We start from the raw sequence: 22,842 nt of genomic DNA, 5'->3' as shown, positions 1-22,842 counted from the left end.
TATAATCAACCTTGAAAAAAGGTGTGGGTTTTTTGTTTGTTTCTCTTTTTCTGGTACCAGGAATCAAACTCAGGACTTTGCACTTGCCAGGCAAGTGCTGTGCCGCTGAGCTATCTCCCTGGCCCCTAAAAAAAGTGTGTTTTACTGCTAGAGGAAAATAATAATATGGAAACAAGTAAGAATAAATGGTGTATCCAGTATAACTGGATAAACACTTACTGGGTCTTGAAATCAATTTAGAAGGTGGCCACCAATATTTTTCTAGAGAATGGAAATTTAAAAGAACAGAATAGAGGAGAAAAAGGATGGAATCGAACACACTAAAAATTAAAGATCATCTCTGTAGAGGAAGATGAAGTTTCAATGGTGTAAGATTTGTTAGATGTGGTGAGACTAAGTACGACACTTGCACATAGGCAGCGGGGGAGAAGGGGGACATAAACCCTATCGCCTGTCATAAGCTACAGTCCAAAAAGATTGCATAGATGCCGAGTAAACTTAACTATGAGTAAAAACTACATTACAAAAAAAATCACCAAATGTTAAAAATATTAGGCTGCACTGAGGGTAGGTGTTAGTGTGGATTTTTTTTTTTTTTTTTTTTTTTGCACTTTGTCATTGTTTTGGTTTGTAATGCACATGAGCTCCGACAGATCACGTAAGAAGCTGCACGGGAGCATGAATTACCCTTGCTTTTGCAGCATACAATGCAACTTCCATCTCCTAAGCAGTCTCTTTTCCCCACTTCTGACTCCACACAGCCTTTTGCAGAAGACGGAAAGGAATCCGGAGGTTAAAGAAGGTTGAAGCTGTCAAAGTCTACTTCTGTAGATAAATCTAATCTCATCTTTCAACAAAAGGGCCTTGGAGCCGCGCTGCTGGATTCTAATCCTGACTCAATCGCTCGCCTGCTGTGTGACCTCGGCTGCTTACTCACCCTCTCTGGGCATCAGGGGCTTCGTCCACCTAGTGCTGTACAGTTAATGTTGCCCGCTTGCGAGGCAAGAGTCAAATGAGGCACAGACAGGCTTGGCGCTGCGGCCGCTGCACAGCGAGTGCTTCCTGCAAGCTCTGTTTTGTTGCAGTTGTCACTGTCACTACTACTCTGTGAGACAGAAAGTGGGAAGGAGGCCTGAAGACGCAGCGGGGCTGCCCAAGCGCAGCGCTGGCCGAAGAAGTCACAGGACAGCGCATTCCCTGATGTCCTCGTCCCCACCTGGTGGAAGGAGGCTCACAGCTGCCCTCCAGGACCCGCTGTGGTTGCACAGCCGGACTGCAGCACACTGAGGCTGGAGATTATGTTAAAGCCCGGGAGCAGGCGGGCTCAGAGAGGCTGAGCAGCTTGCAGAGGTCACACAGCAAGTACACGATCAGAGCAAGAGCCGAGCACGTACAGTTCCCAGCACGCTTCCCTTCCTGTGCCGCACATGCTCTTCCACCCACACAGTCTCAAACAGGTGTAACACGTTGTAAATGCTCGAGATTTTGAAAGAAAATGTAAAGATTAACACTACCAGCCTACAAGTAGGAACAAGGAAGACTAAAACGGGGCCAGAATTATAAGCCAGGTGCAGTTACATAAAACTTCCAGTGAACGACACCCAGTTAAGTACACCCTACAATTAGACCTCTAGGAGGTTTCAAAGCCATACTGTTAGCAGAAAGCTTTGGAAACAGCCAGCAATCTTCCACAGTGGAGGACAAAGACACTCCGTTCTCTCTCAGGCTGGGCCATGGGAAATGGGCGTGCAAAGGATAGCCTGGGCGCGGCGAGTCCCTGAGTCACGGCAGGACCCTTTCATTACACTCAGCACAGCCGCAGGAGGTGGAGGACCAGGACGGGAGGGCGGGCATGGTCAATAGCAGGGCATCGTCTCCTGGGACCTGCATCTCCCAGGGGCCTGCACTGCCCCTCTCTGTGGTGACTGGGGTCATGGCAGGGGTCTGAGTGCCCTGGCGTGGTGCGGGACGCCCCCTACCTATGGTGACGTTCCCGAAGCCCAGCGTGATCAGCCGCTCCTTGTGCTCATTCAGCTGGTGCTTTGATTCGTTCAGGACGCTGTTGGCCCACAGCAGCAAATTGGTGAACACTGAGTGGATCACTCCAAACCTGGAAAGCACAAGCGTTCAGCGTTTTGTTTTTGTTTTGTTTTGTTGCAGTACTAGGATTTGAACTCAGAGGTTTGCCCTGAGCTGTACCTCTGGCCCCTTTTTCTATTTTGATACAGGGTCTGGCTAAGTCACTAAGTTGCTTGGGATCAGACTTTCGATCCTGCTGCCTGAGCCTTCCGAAGTGGTTAAATTACAGGCATGCACCACCATGCCCACCTAAGGACCCAGTTCTTGAGCAGCCCTGAGAAAACTCTGAGCCCCCTGGGGTGAGACACAGGCATTACACACACACACTCACACACACACACACACACACACACACACCACGATTCTGGCGTCACCTGGTGGCTCAGGCACTGGGTGGGTCTCTGGTGGGGAGGGAGAGTCCCAGTGGATTCCAAAACCACAGAGTCTTGGCATTTGGCCTTAATCTTGAACTTCCCAGCCCTCCAATCATTGTCTACGGGACATCAAAGAAGCTGCATCTTGAAAGCAGAATTCTAGGAAAGAAAATACACTACAGATGAGCAACCAACCCTACAGCCCAACCCCGTTTCCCAGAAGAGAAGAGAGAAGAGAGAACAGTGAAGGGAGATGCCACCAGAAACCTGGACACTAGCTGTTGACTGACCAACCTAGCAATCAGTTCACCCTCCCCTACCCTCCCACCTACCTTCAAAGACACTGAGAAAAGCCAGACACTGTTGCCTTGCTTTCCTTGCAGCTAGACTTGGCCACACTGGCCAATGCAATGTGAGGTGCAGTCTGTGAGGCACTGCTGCTTTTTTTTATGAAATAGATAAGAATGAGAAAATCCTGTTTATGATCTCTATCTCTGTTTTTAACAATCTTCAGTGTAGACATGAAGGCTGGAGCTGTGGCAGCCATCTTGTGACTATGAAGCAATCAGTATGAGATGAAATTCCGACTCTGAGGATGCTAGATTAGAGGCCTATAAACTATCTGCACAGTGCTGACATTGTTGAGCTTCTACAAGTTCACAGGATATTCTGATTAGCCTATGGTCATATACAGAATAAGCTGCCACACTATCGTTTCAAGGGTTAGTAAATACAGGTGCTTTCCAGTCTGACTCCTCTCTCCTTCCCTTACCTCTCTGCCATACTGCCTCCAAACAAAGAAGGTAAAAAGGGAGAGCAGAAAGTAGGGGGACACTGGAATGCGGGAAACATGGGAGATGTGTGTGGAGGAAGACATCGTGTGCACAGGTCCCTGACCACTGCAGATTCGCTTCAGTGTCACTTATGAGCAGTCGCAAGCTGCATTCACCAGGAAAACCTCAGAACAACAGCCATGAGCCTTGCAGGCAGCCAGCGTGCAAACCTAACCCCACCCTCTAACCCTAGCCACTACTCTAACCCAAAGCTCTAACCCTGACCCCACTCCTCTAACCCTCACTCTAACCCTGATGTTCTAACCCTACACCTCTAACCCTAACGCTGAACCTACACCTAACCCTGGCCCTTCCTCCTAACCCTACCCCTAACTCTCTAATCCTAACCCTACAGCGGAAGCAGCACAACTGGGGCCAGGAAGCCATGTGATTTGAGAGAAGCCTCCCTCAGCCTTCCCAGGGAGCTGCTCGCTTTGAAAACTGGGGTGCAGAGATGCAAAGGACACACGCCCCCCACCACAGACTAAGCAAGAGTCAGTCCCTGCGTCTGTTAATGAGCTGCTTCCAGAAGGGCACAACAGAGTCTTCAGCCTGCCCCGCCCCGAGTCTCACCCAGCTTCCCCCACATGCTCCCGCAAGCCACAGGGCAGCACCTTCCCTCCTCTGATCCCAGCCTCCCTGGCAGCTGCCGGCGTCCAGGCACAGCTGGACATAGACAGAAGCTGAGGTCCGAGGCCAGTGTTTACCCACCTGCTCCCCGACGCCCAGCCGCTGCAGATCACAGCCGCCTCCCCCAGCTGTCAGGGGCACAACCTGCAGGGCCTGGGCAACGCACACAGTGCTGCTTGCCCACACCTGGCGGCTTTTCTCTCTCACACAATGCACAGCACCACCCTCTCTCGACTGCTTTCTCCTGGGCCAGGTGGCACCGTCCAACGGAGGGCTGAGACCGGGGTGGTAGCCCTGGTGCTGCTCAAAGCTGAGGCACATCCCACCATGCCTCTCCTTATAACCCCAGGAAAATGTCCTATGAGCCAAGGACAGGGATCATTCCCTTGCAAGGGTCCTCCCCATACTTGGAGCCTACAGCTGAAGATCATCGAGGGCAGGTTTCCACAAGCTGTTTATTTTCTGTGGGGGTGAGATAGGGTCTCACTATGTAACCCCGGCTGACTTCAGATTGTCAGGGATCCTCCTGCCTCAGCCTCCTAAGTGCTGGTATTAGAGGCATGCAGGCATGCACCACCGTGCCTGGTTTCCAGGAGCCGTTTCCAATGGTGATCTGCTTTCCAGCTCTGCTGTGAGAACCACTGTCCTTCTACCTACACCTTTGGAGACAGAAAAGGATCCAAGCCAGCAAAGGGGATTCCTGGCTCGGAGGGGAATCTCCTTGCATGGCAGGAGAGAGGGGTGCTGGCTCAAGCAAGCAGAAGAAAATAGTGCAGTCAAGCGGCAAGTTCAGAAGCCCTCTGTGAAAAAAGGCAGGTTGCAAGCGGCGTCAGGGAGTGGTGGGGACTACAGCTAAGGGAAGGCTAGTCCCTGTTAGCAGGAGCATCTTGAGGCCAGCTCTGGCCACTGGTCATCGTGCATATTTGCAACTGCACATCCTCCACTGTCTGCAGACTTCCGAATCCCAGCTATAAAGGCTGTGCGTGACGTGAAAATGTAACCACCACACCAGGCAAGCAGGACTCAATGAAGCTAACTCCCTATGGAGCCCAAAGGCTCCCTCTCCCATTTTGGAAAGTGGCCCAGGGGAAGAGATAGCCAGGACCCCAGTCACTCACCCAGTAAGGCCGTACAGGGCTGTCCCACTCAGATCCCAGTGACCCATATCTGGGTACATTGGCAGCACCATAATGCAAGACAGATGGGAGCTGCGTGCTGTCATTTTTAACTTTCTAGTGCCCACATTTTAAAAGCAATAAAAAGGGCCAGGCCTGGTGTGACATACCTATAGTCCCAGCATTCTGGAAACCCGAGGCAGGAGGATCCCAAATTCAAGCCCAGCCTGGGCAATGTGGCGAATTAGTGTGAACTTGTCTCAAAATAAAAAATAAACATGGCTGGGGATGTAATGCAGCTCAGTGTGAAGGCCCTGGGTTCAACTCCCAACACCAAAAACAAACAAAAAATAGTAAAAAGGACCAAGTGAAAATAATCATAATAATATCCTGCTTGACCCAATATATCTGCTATGGTATTACAGCAACATATAATCAATGCCAAGGAATATCACTGAAGATTTTCCATCTGTTTTTCATCCAGTGGCCCTATGGGACCAGTGGCCGCTATACCCAACCTAGAAGGTGAGGCCAGGGGCAGCTCCGTCCAGGGAACTGTGCCCAAATGTCCTGAGCAAACAAGTGGCTGAAGTGAAGGGAAAGATGGTGCCTAGCATACTCCGCCAGCTACCAGCGTCACCCCAGTATTGTGGGCAAAGCAGTGGCCAGGTCAATGCCCAGGGCACACAGCTGTGCCAAGCAAGCTGCCTGGCCTCATCTTAGCATCAAGGCTCAGAGCTTCCCTCACCTGCTAAATGGGGTCATGGTCCCATCTACTCTCCCTAGCGGGCCGGGCTATTGCAAGAGAAGACCTCACAGGTAACACGGGTAAAGAAAGTGCTTCTCCACAGGGAAGGTAACACCACAGACTAGGATTCCTGGCCTCCAGCCAGCTGCTTAATGTATGTGTGCTAGGACATTTCTGCCTTTGCTCCAACAATTCCACTTCTAGGAACATAACCCAAGCAAATAACTAGAGGTGTTCAAAATATTTTTGAACACCACCGTTTGAGTGCCTCCTAGGAGAGTAGTAAAGTACACTTCTGGGTGTGTCCCAGTGGGTTACAGAGGGTGATTTTAGGGTGTATATCAGGTCCCTGGTCCCTTGTTCTCTGGCACTGTCCCCCTGCTCTGCTTCCAAACACTATGAACTAAGCAGCTTTGCTCCACCACACTCTTCCACCATGACGCTGCTGCCTTGGAGCCACCCTGCCATGGACAGGCCCCTCTGAAACCACGAGTCAAGTTAAACCTCTCCCTTTAACTGTAGGTGTCAGTATTGTGTCCCAGTAATGGGAAAAGTGAATAATACAGCCCTTCTATGACTGTGTTTGGAAACAGAGCCTTTCAGGAGGTCACCAACATTAAATAACATCATAAGAATAGGGTCCATATGTCCACATATCCAGTATGGCTGGTTTTTACAAGAAGAGAAAGAGATACTGGAGCTCTCTCTCTCTCTCTCTCTCTCTCTATATATATATATATATATATATATATATATATATATATATATATATATATATCTTCCCACCATGTGTGGACACAGTGAGAAGGTGACTCTGAGCAAACTGAAAAGAAAGCCCTCACCCAACACCAACCACGCTGGCACCTTGATCTTGGACTTACAGCTAACATCCTATCTTCCAAAGAGAGCCACCTGGGTCTCCTCTCTTTCTCTGAGGGCACTAACCTCGTTGTGGGCCCCACCCTTAGGACCCATATGGCCCCAATACTTCCCAAAGATCTTCAAACATCATCACACTGGGAGACAGAGCTTCCACTTGTGAGACCGAGGGGCCACAGCATTCAGTCCACCACGAGTGAGTATTAGATTCTACTACAGCCACCAAGTTTCATTAGAGGGAAGAAATATTTTTTTGTTTTGATTGTTTGCAGTACTAGAAGTGGAACCCAGGGCCTTAGCTACAGCTGCATCCCCAACTCTTTCTATTATTTTTATTTTGAGAGGGTCTCCCTAAGTTGCCCAGACTGGCCTCAAACTTTTAATCCTCCTGCCTCAGCCTCCCAGAGTTTTGGGATTACAGGTGTGTATCACCCCACACCAGCTCACGGTACAGTTTTTAAGGAATAACTTTGTGGAGCAGCTGAAGCAGAAGCATAGCCTGAGACAACAGCAGCCAGCGGCATCCTCCAGCTATAACCCGAGGCAGCCTGGAGGAGGGAAGGGAGAGCCAGCAATGCCCCTGCTCACCCCAATCCTGGTGCAGGAAAGCAGACACACCCGGGTAGAACCAGGCCTCCTCTTGTGCTCTAGCACCTGGGACAAGGCTCCCAGCCTGCTGGAACTCCTCAGCCACTCAAGACAGACAAGAACAGTCATCCTCAGCCTCCTCTGTGCAGGTTAAATGTGCTGGTGACAGTATGGAGGCCTTTGTCCTGCTCTGAAGGACAATTAAGTCACCTCCTGTAGTGCTGGGGGTCCTGGACCTCATGTCCAGGGGGACATGAGGGTGGGGGTCCTGCTCCCCACCCTCGGAGGGAGCAGCATGAGTGCACACTTCTGCCCCTCCCTTATTCTCCCCAGCAGGAGGAGGGGCTTCAGGACAAGGCTGGGGTTAAAGGCGTCCCATGCAGATAAGGAGCACCAGCTCCAGCCACAACACCTGTCCACAAATGGAGCTAGAAGACGCCCGGTGCCTGCTGACATGGAGCCTGCTTTGCAAGAGGTTGGAGAAATCTGTTTCTGGTTCCATAACCTATTGAAATTTTCACCCAGTGGTCATACCAAAATCAGTCTTTAAACATCAGCTGTCACCTGAAACAGCAGGAAAGGAGTTTCCTGGTCCTCATGGAGATATGACATGACAGGGATCTTTCTCTAAGCGAATCCTGACCCCTGCCCCTCCATCTAGTCTGGGCTGACCAAGGAAGGCCCTGAGGCAGTGGCCCCTCTCCCAGCCAGCAGGAGGGCTCAGCTTTCTCGGACCCTAGGAGCTGTCTCAGTGTCAACCACTGAGCGAGACATAATCCTGGCTCACGTGTGTTCTACGCAAATACCCAACTCAACGCGCAATGCAACGACCCAGGGATTTTACCTTTCCAGTGTTTTAAAAGACTGGATAATATCCTTCGCATGGCCCCACAGAAAATACACCTGGATGGAAATAAAAGAAGAAAAAGTATTTGAGTGGGAGAACCATCATTATGTCACACAGAGCAACATAAAATGGTTATGATTTTTAAGTGAAAAACCTAAAATAGGAAATTCTGCGCCTTCCACAGGAATAAAGGGAATAAGTAAAAACAACAATAAGTGCTGGTTTCCACTCATATGCTTACACGCACCGTTATTTCTTTTCCAATATTTTCTGTAGGGTTACATTACATTTTTAAAATAAATGCTTTTTTAAAAAGGAACATTGGAGAGGAGAGGGAGGGAAGGGAAAGGAATAAAAAGAAATCCGCTGTAATATGTACATGGAGCCACTCCCCAAGCCGACTGTGAACTGCATGAATTGCAAACATGTACTAATAAAATGGAAAAAAAGAGCCCAGTAGCGCACATAGGCCGGCCTCAAACTCTTGGGCTACGGTGACCCTCCTGCTGCCGCGGCCTCCTAAGTAGCTGGGCTACACACATGACCTGGCTGTAGTACTTCATTCTTTTTGGTGGTCTGGTAAATTAATTGTTTTCTTAATTGTGTTTTTGAATTGTTCATTGCTAGTGTATAGAAATAAAGCTGATTACTGAACACTGATCTTTAAAAAGAAAATTACCACTGGTTGAGCGATCCCACTTCTGCATCTATATCCAAAAGAATTGAAAGCAGAGTCTGAAAAAGACGCTTGCACACTCGTGTTCATAATGGCATTATTCACAGTAGCGAAAAGCTGGTAGCAGCCCAGTGCCTGCCGACAGATGAATGAGGTGCAGCCTAAATGCCCGTCAACAGGGGCATGCATAAAGAAAATGTATGTACACACCATGGAGCACTACTCTGCCATTAAAGAATAAACTCGAGTCATTTGTAGGAAAATGCATGCGCCTTAAGACTATAATGTTTAGTGAAATGAACCAGACCCATGAGCTTAAACATCGCAGGGTTTCTCTAATATGAGAACCCAAAGTATGAATAAAGAGTGAAATAGAATAGATAAAAGGAAGCAAGGAAATAGATCTTTCTCAGATGGGAAAGGGATCAAGAGATGGAGGGAAGGAGGGAGGAGATGGCGGGATGAAAAAAAAAAGGAAGATATGTCATGGATATTCACCAACTCCACCTGAGGGCTGTAAACCTCACGTGCTGCACACTTGCACTAGTAAGTGGAAAAATTGATGAAAGGAGGCAGTTCTGACACTAGGTGCGGCCTGGCGTGGCTGGACTGGGAGGACACCGTGCCGACCAGCCACCAAGGGGCAAGTACGCGGACTGCGCCTACGAGAGCGGCCTAGATAGTTCTGTCACAGAGGCAGGGAGTCAGAGCAGGCCGGGCGGGCGCAGGGTGGGACTTAGCTCTGAGCATGCGTGGAGGTCATGGTTTCACAGCAAGTGAGTGTGCTTAACACTACCGGACTGCACATCTAAAATGGCTAAGACCGTTGACAGTGTGGGTATTTACTACAATGTGTATATACTTATACATATTTTTTTAAATATATTTTTTTTCATCCCAGCACTCAGGAGTCTGAGGCAGGAAGACCTCTGTGAGTTCAACACCAGCATAAACTACGTAGCAAGAATCTGTCTCAAAAAAAAAAAAGAATAATTAATTAATTAAGCTTCTTCCTTTCCCCAGTCATCTTGTGTAGCAAAGGGAAGTGTCTGATAAGCACAGAATGACCAAACGATTGACTTATAAAATGCCTTAAATGAGATAGATAAAGATATTTGACCCACCTACCAGAATAATATTTTAAAAATTCACTTGTCCAGGTCTTCCCTCTGCCTAAAGCCTTCAAAGGCTCCCCTGCACTCTCAGGACAAGGCCTGAGCTCCTCTGGGGCCATTGGCCTTGACGGACCCATACTGCACGCCAAGTCCTACGCAACCGGCTTCCCTCCACCACTGCCTGTCGGCCTCACTGTCCCAGGAAGTGGAGCTGTGAGGGTCCCCGGCACACGAAGCAGAGCCAAGGAGGTGCAGGAACTTGCTTACAGGGCCACTGTCGGTCCAAGCCCAGCAGAGTTGGACCAGGTGACCAAGGTCCATGGTTCCAGGCCGCCCCACCTCCCCGCCCCCTCACACGAGAAATCTGCGTGACCCGTGACGTCCCCTTTCGGTGCTCTCTGACCTGCACCCGTCTTCCCATCTCTGCCAGCTCAGGACCCTTCCCCAAAGATGCCAGCCCTCACCCCAAGTTGGTGGGGGGCCTCCTTTTGGGGTGCCTCCTCTGAGTGTCTTCCCTCATACCCCACGCCCTGAGCTGCACTGTCCCATCTTTGTGTAACTGCCCCCACCTGACGCTACATGGGCCCAGGCCATGGCTTTCCACCCCGCACTCCCAGCACTGGGAACAAAGTCTGGCAGGTATCTAAGGATGGGATGAATCAGTGAATGAGTGAGTGAGTGAGTGAGTGAATGTGTGCCTGGCTCACGGTGGCTTTCCACACTGTCACACAGGACTCTGCCATCTGCAGGGTCTTGTCCCTGGAATGAACAACCAGTTAACTCCAGAGTCATCCCCTTGGGCTGCTGCCACAAAGTAGCACATGCAGCAGGAGTTCATCCCACAGGGCTGGAGGCCACAGGTCCTACAGGAAGGTGCTGGCAGGGCCAGTTCCTCCGGGGCCTCTCCTTGGCGGGTGGACTTTGACCTCGCCTGTGTCCTCGCGTTGTCGTCCCTCTGTGTGTGTCTGTGTCCCGATCTCCACTCTCGTGAGGACAGCAGGCATGCTGGGTCAGGGCCCACCCTCCGACCTCACTTACCCTCACATTTCTCCAGAAGGCCCTGCGTCCCCAGCTGCATCTGAGGGAGGCATCAGGGATGAGGGTTCCACTTGCCAGAGTGAGATTCAACCCAAAACTTTCAGCCTCAAGGCAGCCCTTTAAGGAGCCCCCTGAAGAACTCCTTTTTTTTTTTTTTTTTTTTTGTATCAGGAATCGAACTCAGGACCTTGTGCTTGCCAGGCAGGCGCTGTGCCGCTAAGCTATATCCCCAGCCCAGCCTGACAAACTCCTGACGCAGGCCTCCATCTCACACTGAGCTCACTGTCCCCACCCCCGCTACCCCTCTGGCCAGTCCTGCCCTGCCAGAGTCACCACACGGGCATGCCTGCTCCCCAAAGACATCTGCAAGCCATCAGCGCAGTCACCAGCTCAGCCGGTGCACACACTGGGCATGGCTTGGAGAAAGACAGCGTTTGGCAATGCTTCCTTTCCCTTGCCAGAGGTGGAAATTATTTCTGAAGGACACTTTCAGGCTGGGAGTCCAGAAATACATGAGCCAGGACAACGCCACCGGTCCAAGTTCATGGCCTTCCCAGGCAACTAGGAGGACGAAGACACCATCTTTGCATGTTGGCCTCACCTGAAGGGAGCCACTCATCTTCCCTGACATCCAACTTCCTCCTTAGAAAAAAGTGACGCTGAATCTGGACCACTTGGTGGGCCTCGAGGATGCTCTGCAAAGGGACAGGAGCCAGGCACAGAAAGACACCGCACCCTCCACTCCGAGGCAGATCAGAAACCAAGAAATGAAACTCGTAGCAGTAGGGATGGGCAGGACATGGCGGAGGGGACGGGAAGGAGCTGCACCGGTTCCAGACTGCAAACAGGATGTGGAGCGGGGGGCATTAGAGATCGGACACACAGCCCGGGCACTGTGGTTCCTGACCCAGCTGGAAATGTGTGGAGAGACTGACTGAGGTGCTCGTTCCACAAAAGAAAAAGAAAAAGAAAGGAAGTGAGGGAAGAGAAATGGAGAGCTATGAAAGAGCTGATGCGGTCATTTACCTGACCATAGAGATCACTGCGTGGGGGGACGGGTATCAAAACATCATGCTCTACGCCTTAAATATACAAGAAAAATTAAAAAATGAGAGTGATGATCCAACACTCGTTCTTTTCACATATATTTTTATTAATGGACACAGTTGCACACATTTATGTAGCACAGTGCAACATTTCATTTCAAGTACACAACACGCAATGACCAGATCAGGGTAACGGGCCACCTCAGATCTCTTTGTTGGGAGCACTCAGAATTTTCTCTGGTAGCTATTTTTAAATACATAATTAGGGCTGGGGAAATAGCTCCACAGCACAGCGCCAGCCCGGCAAGCGCAAGGTCCTCAGCTCGATTCCCAGTACCAAAAAAAATTAAAAACCTAAATAAACACATATTAATTGACACAACCAGGGCTCCCCTGCTGGGCCATGGAACCTCAGAATTATTCCTCCCACCCAGCTGCCCCCTCTACCCATTAACCACCCCCTGCAACCTCCCTCCCTCACCCCTTCCCAGGCCCCAGTAGCTACAATTCTACTCTCCACCGCTATGAGATCCAGCTGAGAACATGAGACAACTGTCTTTCTGTGCCTGACTTATTCCACTTAACACAGTGTCCTCCAGTTTCATCTATGCTGCTGCCGAAGACAGGACTTCTGTCTTTGTTTGATAGAATAACATTCCATTATGTTGACATACCACATTCTCTTTACCCTTTCATCCATCAATGGACACCTCGGTTGATTCTATACCTTGGCTATTGTGAAGAGTCAACCCCTGTTCTTGTAGAACTGTTGGAAGGATTTTACAAAAAAGATAAATGCAAACCACTTGGCATATCCTAAAGTGCTACAGAAATATTGATCATTGTAACTCTCATAACTGTTACAAGGAATTTCTGCTAAGGCTGATGCTACATCAGGACCCATCTAAGATTTTGGGGTTTGTTGTGTTTTGTTTTTTGTTTTTTTTATTTTTTTTGGTGTTTTTGAGACAGAGTATTGCTACATAGTCCAGGCTAGACTTGAACTTGTTGTGTAGCCCAGGTTGGCCTCAAATTTCCAGGGATCCTCCTGCCCCTCCTGAGTTCTGGGGTTATAGGTATGTACCACCATGACTGACTTTCCTAACATTTTTTTCAACCATGAGATTTTTCTGGCTCTAAGCTATGCTTTTTATATTATATCTGTCAAATATTTATTTCTTAGGCACCCCAGGTTCATGAATGGTGAGAAAAAGATTTTAATCTACAACTGAGCAAACAAAAAATGTGTCTCAGTGATCCAGGGGAGTGACTGTCTTGGCCCCAGGTTCCTCTGGGAAGTGATGAAAATGTTCTTTAAAAAAAAAGAAAAAGATATTCTTAAATTGATGGTAGGAGTGGGGTGTGGTGGTGCATGTCTGTAATCCCAGCACTCTGGGAGGCTGAGACAGAAGATGGCAAGTTTAAGCCCAGCTTGGGCAACATAGCAACTTAGAGAACCCCTGTCTCAAAATATAAAATAAAAAGGGAGGTAAGGATGTAGTTTAGTGCAAATGCTCAAGCTTCAAGTCTTAATGCTACCAAAAGAAAAAAAAAAAAATCCAGTAGAGTTGACTGCACAATTATCGATAGACCAAGCCATTACACTAAACGCTTAAAATGGGTGAATTACAGGACATGTGTATTGTATCTCAATAAAACTGTTTGTACTTAGAAAATAAAATCCCCCAAGCCTTTCCTGGGAGCTTTGGCTTGGCAGGGTGCCCTGCCTCTCTATCTTTCTGGTTTCTGCTTCACAGGATCCCTGCAAAGAAAGCCAGGGTACACAGTCCTGTTTCACAGTGGGGGCAGCTGCAGGACTGAACCCCAGGAATGGAGCCCAGGTCACCCCAGGACTTGCGCAGCCCCTGTTGTCACAGGTTTGTATGCATCTTGGGACAGACTTTACAGAACAAAGATAGAGGGAGGAGGCATCCGAAGGTTACCTGCAGGAGAGTGTGCACTGCATGGGTGACAGGGAACACTCCTTCCGTGGCTGACAGACACTCGGAAAATCCAATGAAGTAGCCCACTTTGAAGCATCCCAGGATGATGGTAATGACTGCAAACAGGGTGACACTGCCTGAGAGGGGGACACACAAACACGTGTCAATATGCATGGACCTCAGGTCAGAAGAAATTGTAATAAGCCCTTGTATATGTGGTCAAATGAATTTCGCAAGGGTGGCAAGACTACCTGATGGTTTATGACAGAATTTTTTAAAATAGGTGCTGGAAGAACTGGATATCCATGTGCAAAAATATGAAGTTGGGCCAGCCATGGCAGCGCACGCCTGTACTCCTAGCACCCGAGAAACTCAGGCAGGAGGATTGCTGTGAGTTTAAGGCCAGCCTGGGCTACATAGTGAGTTCAAGACCAGCATGAACTCCACAGCAAGACCCTATCTCAAGTAAATAAGTATGTACATAAATATCTACATAAATAAAAAGTAAATAAAGTTGAGTCCTTATGCTATATACAGAAATTAAATCAAATGGATCAAAGATCTAAATAGCAAATATAAAAGTACAAGACTATTAGAAAAAAATGTAGGGAAAACTTCACGATGTTGGACTAGGCAATGATTTCTTGGCTATAACAACAAAAGCTCAAGAAAAAAAGTAAAAATAGATAAATTGAAAAATATCAAAATGAGAAATTCTGTGTATCACGAACGCTATCACCTGAGTAAAAAGACATTCCACAGAATGGGAGAAAATATCTGCAAATTAAATCCAGGGTGAATCATCAAAATCCATAATATATAAAGACACCTATAATTCAATAACAAAATTAAAAATAAGCAGAGGGTTGAGCGGGCACTTCTCTGAAGATAGAAGACAGCTAACAAGTACATAGAAAACACTCCACATCAGGAGTCAAGGGAGAAATGCGAGTCAGAACTACGAAATCCCACCACGCACCCAGTAGGACTGCTACTATTTTTAAAAATGCTGCTAAGGACGTGCAGAGAGTGGGATCTTTGTGCACTGCTGGTGAGAGGGTAAAATGATATGGCCACTATGGAAAACAGTATGGAAGCTCCTCAAAAAAATTAAAAATACACTTACTCTATGAATCAACCATTCCACTTCTGGGCATACACCCGAAAGAACTGAAGCAGGGACACCTAGTTTCATATCATAGCTGCGTCATGTCACAGCAAACCAAGCGTCCACTGATAGTCGGATGAATAAAGAAAATGAAGCCTACGCATACGGAGGAAATTCTAACACATTCCACCACGTGCCTGGACCTCAGGGACACTGCGCTCAGCGACGGAAACAAGTCACAGGACAAGTACCATAGGATCGCACTTCTGTGAGGCAGGAAGGGCGGTCAGATTCAGGGAGCGAGAGCAGAAGGGGATCCAGGGACGGGGTCGGGCAGGGAGCTAATGTTTAATGGGGGGCTGGTTTCCACTTTGCAAGATGCAATGAGACAGAGAGGGGGCAGGACAATGTACACGGGCTTACCGCCACTGACCTGCGCGCTGGAAAATAATCAAGTTGGGAAATTTCACGCTGTGTATATTTTACCACGATGAGGAAGTTGTAAATGTATTAACAAAACAAGTTCTAATATTAGGCTGAGAAGCTAAAACTAGGAGACAGACATTGTTCCTTGCTCATCTTTGTACCCTCGTGCATATCCTGGGTGTGACAAATGACATCCACACCTGGCCCTCCACAGGGCACCCATCGCAGGATGCCACGGATGCCCAACTCTGAGGGCGCCCAGATCCCTGTTAGAACCTGGTGTAGTATTTGCTTAGAACCTGCACACGTCCCCCTGTGTATCTTAGATCGTCCCTAGATTACCCATACGACCTTATACAATGTAAATGTTATGCAAACAGTTGCTGTGCTGAGTTGGTTACGGAATAAAGATGGGGAAGATCTGCACAGGCTCAGTGTAGATGCGCTGTTCTTCCCGCTGCTCTCAACCCGCAGCTGGCTGAACCCGTGGGTGTGGAGGGCACTGACACAGCACCAGCTGCATCGTGGAAGCCTGGTTCTGACCGACCCAGTAACTACAAACAAACCACAAATATGCATATGGAAAAGCCTAGGAAGGAATATACAAAATGCATTTAAGAAACACCTGTGGCAAGGGAAGAATGAGTGAGAAAAAAGCAGCGTGAGGGGCGGGCAGGTGGTCAGTGTCACCGCTCCTCAGCCATCCCGGGTCAGCAGTGCTGGCACGTCTCTCCCCAGAACATGGAACAAGATCCTGTGAGCCGCGCACTAGGGTGAGGACCGGGGACCAGGGCAGGAGTTACTCGAGCGATCGCATTACAGCCCCCGGGGACGCCCGCAGTGACAACAATGCAATCGCCTGGCTCCTTTCCATGGCTTACAGCCTGACACAAACAACCCTAAGTCACATTTCTGTAAATCCTGGAAAAACCCTGATGAAATCAGAAACTCTGTAAGAATGGAGATTCGATCCCAGTGCTTTGAAATGGTTTGACAAATACAAGGTTCATTTTGACTTTAAGAAAACAAAAGAAGAAGAAGGGCAACAAGATGAGGAGACACAGGATGGCTGGAGGCGGGAACCTAGTCCTGGAGCCACAGGGTCCCGGCACTTGGATATGTGACTTCCTACAAGTCACTGCCTTGCCCTCCGCCTCCGTCTCCCTCTGATGAACTGAGGACAATCCACAGCAGTGTGCCTGGCAGAACTGTGAAAACGCACATGGCGGCTTCCACCCCTACCCCGTGTTTCTGATTCAGCAGGGCTGGAGCAGGGCCCCAAATTTGCATCGCAGGTGCGGCTGATGTGGTTGGTCCAGGACTCCACAATGGTCTAGAAGAGCTCTGTGGCTGATGTCCCATAATATGATGATATAATGATCTTGTACACCTTCTTATCTTCCTGATGCTCCCTTCCTCCCATGGACTCATTCACCCATTTATATCTACAACAAATAGTTGGGGAGTCCTCCTGATACAGTCTGGACAGGGTTTGATTGCCACTCCCGAAATTTCATGCAGTGGAAGCTTAGACTTCAGTGTGGTGAGGTTGAAAGGCTGTGGCACCTTTAAGAGGTGGGGCCTAATGGAAGGATTAGGTCACAGGGGCGTGGCCTCAGTGGGATTAGAGTAGGTCTCTGGGATACTGGTCAGTTCTCTCAAGAGAGCAGATTATTACAAAGCAAGGCCACCGAGACCACCGCAGGTGCTTGACCCCTCCTCCACCCAGCTGGTTCCCTTTCCACTGCTCTGCCAGGTTATGTCACAGCCAACCAGCCAGATGGCCCTCACCCAGATGCTCCCACAGGGCAGTAGTATGTAGAATGGCACAGGAAGCTACCCAGCTTCCAATCCTATCTGCCACTTAGTTGATGACCTTGGGCAATTACTTAACTTCCCCATGCCTCAGTTTCCTCATCTGTAAAATGGGCATGATGGTGGTCAGGCCTATCTCCTAGGGGTGTAGAAGAGTTTAAATGGGTCATCACAGACAAATTGCCTGGGATGGTGTCCTGCACCTAGAAAGTTCTACAAACAGGATGTCTGCATTACTGTCATCTCATCACTCAACCCCAAAGAAAAGCTTAATGAGTTAGAACCAATCAGAAGTAGGCCAGCCACACTGAGAATAACCCAGGAGCTGCCTAGGGTACCATCCATTGTTGGCAGAAGGAAAACCCTTCATCTGTGTGGGGCCCCTGGTCCCTCTCAGGAGCTCTTAGAGGTGGGGGACCCCACAGCTGCTCCGCATCTCGCCCATGCAGATGCGCTTCCTGGGAACCCTTCCAGCAACCCCCAGAGTCCAGGAGAGGCCACGGTCTCTCCTTGTGTGCCCTTCATGCAAGGAAGTTCTTCCTTCTGCCAAGCTGCACCCAGAGCTGTCACCGTGTCCCTAGAGCTCCTGCCCTCTGTCAGCCACTCATCTGCACTCATCCAGCCATCGCTTGACTTGGTCGCTTGCTCCACAGTGTCAGGCCCTGCTCAGAGCCTGGGACCCGGGGTGTGCATTCCCAAAGCATCCTGGCCTGCCGGCGCCCACGATCTGGTGAGCCGAACCACCAGGGACTGGATGACACGATCCCACCTCGTGAGTGCTGAGAGGAAAATGGGCGACTTCTAGAACAGGCAACCCAGAGCCATACCTGAGCTAAGGTATCAGAAAAGGCTTCCCGGTGACGGTCTTTTGCCAAATGTCAAAGCATGCCCCACAGCGCTCGTGCCCTCTCTTTCTCTCTTTCTCTCTCTCTCTCTCTCTCTTTCTCTCTCTCTCTTTCTCTCTCTCTCCCTCTCCCATGGTCCTGGGGATTAAACCCAGGACCTTTGTACTCAGCTACATTCTTACTACTTAAAAATATATATATATTTTTAAACAGGTCTCACTAAGTTGACAGGACTTGAATTGAGATCCTCCTGCCCCAGCCTCCCACAGTGCTGGGATTGCAGGTGTGTGCTACCAGGCCTGGTCACATCCTTCTCTTTCCTGGACTGGACACCCTTTCCTTCCTCCTGTGAGCACTCTGCTAAGATACCCACAAGACATCGAGGAGGATGTTCCCCTCCACATACTGCCTGACAAGGCCAAACTGCACCCACACTTTTGACATCCATGCCCTCTGGTTGCTGTTGAAATCCTGATGTTATGTTTATCTTCTCTGTTAGACCAGGAATCCCACGCAAAAGAGAAACTGCATGCAGTTAGTGAGACTCTCACAGCAGCCACAGGACGGTGCGGGGGATCCCCTCCCTGTCCTGAGCGAATTTCCTCTGCTCCGGAACCACGCTGCGCCACGCTCCCACTCGGCCGTCTTCCCTCTGCTTGTTGCTATCACTGTTTCTGACATCGAGGGCCGCTTTTCTGAGAGCACACCCGCTCCAAGTTCACTTGATCCTAACAGATCTCTCGGCCCCTTGTCGGACTCCTTTCACACTCAGGATCCCCCCAGCAGGCAGAGCGGCCACTCTGAAACGCAAACACCACCCCATCACTCTCTCCCTTTAAAACTTTCCATGGCTCCCTATGGCCCACTGGACAAAGCCTGCCGTGAGAGTTCTACGGAAGGCAGACCTCACCCATGTCCCTGAACTCCCATCCAGTGCTCCTGAGGACCTGTTCCTCATCCCCAGATCCTCACCTCCAGGCTCCTCACCTGTCCACAGCCCAAGCGTCACACTAGTGGCCCATTAATACCCTGCACTAACGTTCCTCCTCCTGTGCGCCGGAGCGGTGCTAACACTGTGTGCAAACAAGTTCATGGAGCCTCATTGTCCTGTTTCACAGATGAGGAAACTGAGGCAGAGAAGCACAACTCCGTGCCTTGCCCCTCCCTGTCCGCACAGTCTCCACCCTCCCTGCCCTCTGCCCTGGGCCAGGCCCCATCAGCCTTCCCTGCCCAGGGCCCAGCAGGTCCTGTGGGTGCTTACCCCCAGGCTGTTGTGCAGAAGTGAACCTAAGGCCACGGCCCAGCCACAGGTCCCTCTGTACCAGGCTTGGCTCCCTCCCTGCTGCCCTCTGCCAGGGTCAAAGGTCGTGCTCCCAGAGTGGAAACCAAGGCAAGATGGAAGCCAGGGGTGAAGCGGGGCCCTCTCCCAGGACCCCTTGCAGCTGCCTCCCTCACAGGCAGACTTCAAGAGCACCTACTCCCCAAGAACTGTGATAGCAGACACCGCATTGCAAAGGGAAAGAGGCAATGGACTGCATGGTTCCCTTCATAGGAAGAGTCCAGGCAGGCTCCTCCACGGAGCCAGAGAGCAGAGCTGTGGGCTGGGGGCTCTGGGAGACAATCCTGCTAGCACTGGGGTCTCTTCCACAACTGGTGAGAAGAGTGGGGTTGCACGGATCTATGCACGTACCAAAACCCACTGCCTGCACACTTCAGATCAAGCTGGGCCATGCAGCTTGAGCTCGCCACGCCAGCGAAGGGACAGAAGCCTGAGGGAACAGCATGCTGCAGGAGAGCGCGGCTGTGCAGAGAGGGTGGGCACCCCGTTCCGGGGGGGAAACAGCGCAAAGCCCCGGGCTCACCGATGCTCACAGACGCGCTGCCTCCGCCTGGAAGTCAGCAGGGACCCGCGCTGACTGCCACCTCCTCCTGCAGCCCAGGGACCCCCCAGGGTGCTTTGCAGCCCCTCAGCCAGCTGTGCGCTGTCCTCACAGCAAACAGTACTGGGTCAGTGCTTCCAATGAGCCCCACATTCCAAATACACTCACTAAAGGCAGCTGTGATTCTTCTCGTTGTTCCACAGCTTTCCTTTAAGAACACTTCTTTCTCCCCTTGCGATAGGGCAGAAGCAATTCTTTTAAAAGATGCTCGACTTTGCCACATTATCTTTCTTTTTGAGACAGGGTCTCGCTATGTAGCCGAGGCCAGCCTTGAACTCACGGCGATCCTCCTTCCCCAGCCTTCCAAGTGCTGGGATTGCGGGTGCGCACCACCACACCCCGCTGACACACCATGTTTTTGGTAGGAGAAGCTGGGGCATTTATTAAGGGGACATTTAATTAATGCTCCACTGAGCGTCACACACCATACACACTGTGAGATGACCAGGCATCTGTCACCTCTGAAATAACTCAACCCTTCACTTAGCAAACAGGACAGGCTAAGGTAATAATCCATCCTTGCTACCAACTTTTTTTTTTAAGTAGGTCAATTTTTTTTTGTCCCAAAGAAAGTCTTCGCTCTGCACATCCAGGAGGAAGAACAATCTTTCCTGCTTAGAGAGGCCTTGAAATCCGCACTGCAACTCAAGAGACTTTCTCTAGAAACCTTTGCTCCTGGCTGTCATTCTGCAGGTGGCTTTTCTAGAACATGAGACTGAGCAGACTTTCCAGAAGCACCAGGCACCGCCTTTCCCTGGGCCAAACCCGTCTTTCTGGCTGTGATTCCCAGGGAAGCTGGGTTTCTGTGGGGCTCCAGCACTTCCCCTGGGCAGCTCGCTCTCCCTTGGACATCCTAACGGCCTCTGGCCTCTCCCTGAAGCCACAGCCACCCTGCGACAGCCAGGCAAGCACGCAGCTGTCTCTCCTTCTCCAGCTCCTCTCCAAGAGGTGGCTCGAGCTCATCTTATCCAGGAGGAAATGTGGACTCAGAAAGCTGACAGTGACAATGCCAAGGCCAGGCTTCAGGACACATCCCATTTCTACAGGGCACTACAGGACAACTTGCAGGGGGTGCGAACAGCTTCTACCACTGCCCCAAGGCTGCCTTCTTCCTCCCCTAGGAAGAGCGGCTGGCTGGACGCATCCGGGGAGAAACCTGCACTGTGTCCCCTCCCTGTCTGTTCTCTGGCTTCGAAGTGTTGGTAAAAGCATGACCCACGGCTCAGAGCTGGCCTGGGAGAGAGCAAGAGGGAGCTGCGTGCGGGGAGTAGGAAGCAGGTGAGGAAGAATGGAGGGAGGAGGGCAGGCAGAGGAGGTGGGAAGGAAGGAAGGGAGCGGCAGAGAAAGGAGCTTCCACTAGCAGAAAGAATAGGTATCGAGCTGGTATGAAACCCTCTCTAGCCTGTAAGTCAAGATACTAAAAAACCCTCAAGGACTTGTTTTGTTCTATCTTTTACAGGATAGGCCCCGGCTTCCAGTTCTTCTCAGAGTCATAAGCCATGAGTCTCCCTAAAACAGTAGTTTACAGAACAGGACTTTGGGCCACCTGGAGCAGTGTCCAGTTTCCCCAAAGGCAGATGAGCCCTCACTGTCCCTGACAGTCACGGAAGCGGACAAGGACAGAAGAGCCCTGAGATCAGTCAGTGCAGCCTGCGCCGTGGAGCCGGTCTGTGGGCCCTGAGCCCAGGACCCCAGGCGCTGAGAGAAGGAGGGACCTGAACCGCTGTGAGCAGAGCACGGGGGCTACAAGCAAGGCCCGGGAGGCCACTCAGACGGTAGCTTCTCCCCGGCCCTTCCAGATCTCCCCTTCCGTCCACCAGCCTCCTGCCTGCCCACTTTGTCCTGAATCACGTGTGTTCCCTTTGGCCTGAATCTGTGTCCCCTTTGGCCTGGATCACCTCCAGATTCCTTTGAAGAGTAGCCGCCCTGACCACCGTGGTCAACGTGTCTGAGCCCCCCATCCCCCGTCACTCACTACTCCACTCACTGTCACCCCACTTTCTCAGCGCCGACCTTGCACCAGGCCCTGTGGCAGCAGCTCCAGGACAGAGAAGAGCTGCACACAGCTCCGCGGGCATCGGCAGCGGTCGAGGGGTTGAGGAGTCACAAGGACAGCGGTGTGCACCCAGGGCACGGCAGGGGGACGGTGTGGTCGGAAATCTTCCCAGGGACGAGGAAGCTTGGAACGCCAGGTTTGGACTGCAGAAAGGCCAAGGGGAGGGTGGAACCGAATTTGCAAAGGCCTGGAGACTGGGACACTCCGAGGCCTCAGAGTCTGGGGACGCTGGGGCACGGGGCGAGGGCAGAAAGGGCCACCGCAGGCCACTTCGACAGGCACGCCCGTAGCACCCCCGGGGCTCTAAGAAGGGAAAGCTGTGCGCGGGTTTGTGTAACTACAGCTCCAAAGATGGGAAGGGAGAGCTGGGCAGCAGCGCACACTCAGCCTTAGGCGAGGAGGAGAAAAGAGACCTCCAGAAAGCGCGCGAGGGAGGCCGAGGCAGGCGGCGGCACCGCACTCACCGCGGAGCCAGCGCGCGCCGGCGTGCGCGTCCTTGGGCCGGATGAGGCGGCGCTGCGCGTAGCTGCGGCCCACGTACCACAGCATCCAGAGCAGCTGCAGGAGCATGAGCGCCGTGAGCAGGCACAGCAGGTCGCGCTTGCCCACGCCCGCCGCGTGCACGGCCCAGGCCAGCAGGAACAGCAGCCCCGCCACGAACACGTTCAGCCCGTACTGGCTGCTCAGCGCCTCGGCCAGCTTCTGCGGGACGCTGCTGCGCGCGCCGCCCCGCCGGGGGCC

The 22,842-nt window shown here is 51.0% G+C and overlaps 1 protein-coding gene across 1 annotated transcript in view; it reads right to left on the bottom strand.

Annotated features, from left to right (window-relative positions):
• Otop1 (otopetrin 1) overlaps nucleotides 1–22,842 on the bottom strand; it is a gene marked incomplete at its 5' end in the record, with an annotated part of 28,617 nt that extends 5,775 nt beyond the window's left edge. The window contains 4 exons of the mRNA XM_005408861.1: nucleotides 1,980–2,110; nucleotides 8,091–8,149; nucleotides 13,912–14,048; nucleotides 22,566–22,842. Coding sequence (XP_005408918.1) covers nucleotides 1,980–2,110; nucleotides 8,091–8,149; nucleotides 13,912–14,048; nucleotides 22,566–22,842 — 604 coding nt within the window. The remainder of the gene's footprint in view (nucleotides 1–1,979; nucleotides 2,111–8,090; nucleotides 8,150–13,911; nucleotides 14,049–22,565) is intronic.

Source organism: Chinchilla lanigera, unplaced genomic scaffold, assembly GCF_000276665.1.
Source record: "Chinchilla lanigera isolate Chin_1 unplaced genomic scaffold, ChiLan1.0 scaffold00113, whole genome shotgun sequence".
Lineage (NCBI taxonomy): Eukaryota > Metazoa > Chordata > Mammalia > Rodentia > Chinchillidae > Chinchilla > Chinchilla lanigera.
The sequence above is the reverse complement of the archived record's forward strand: the minus strand, read 5'-3'. Positions and strand labels throughout refer to the sequence as shown.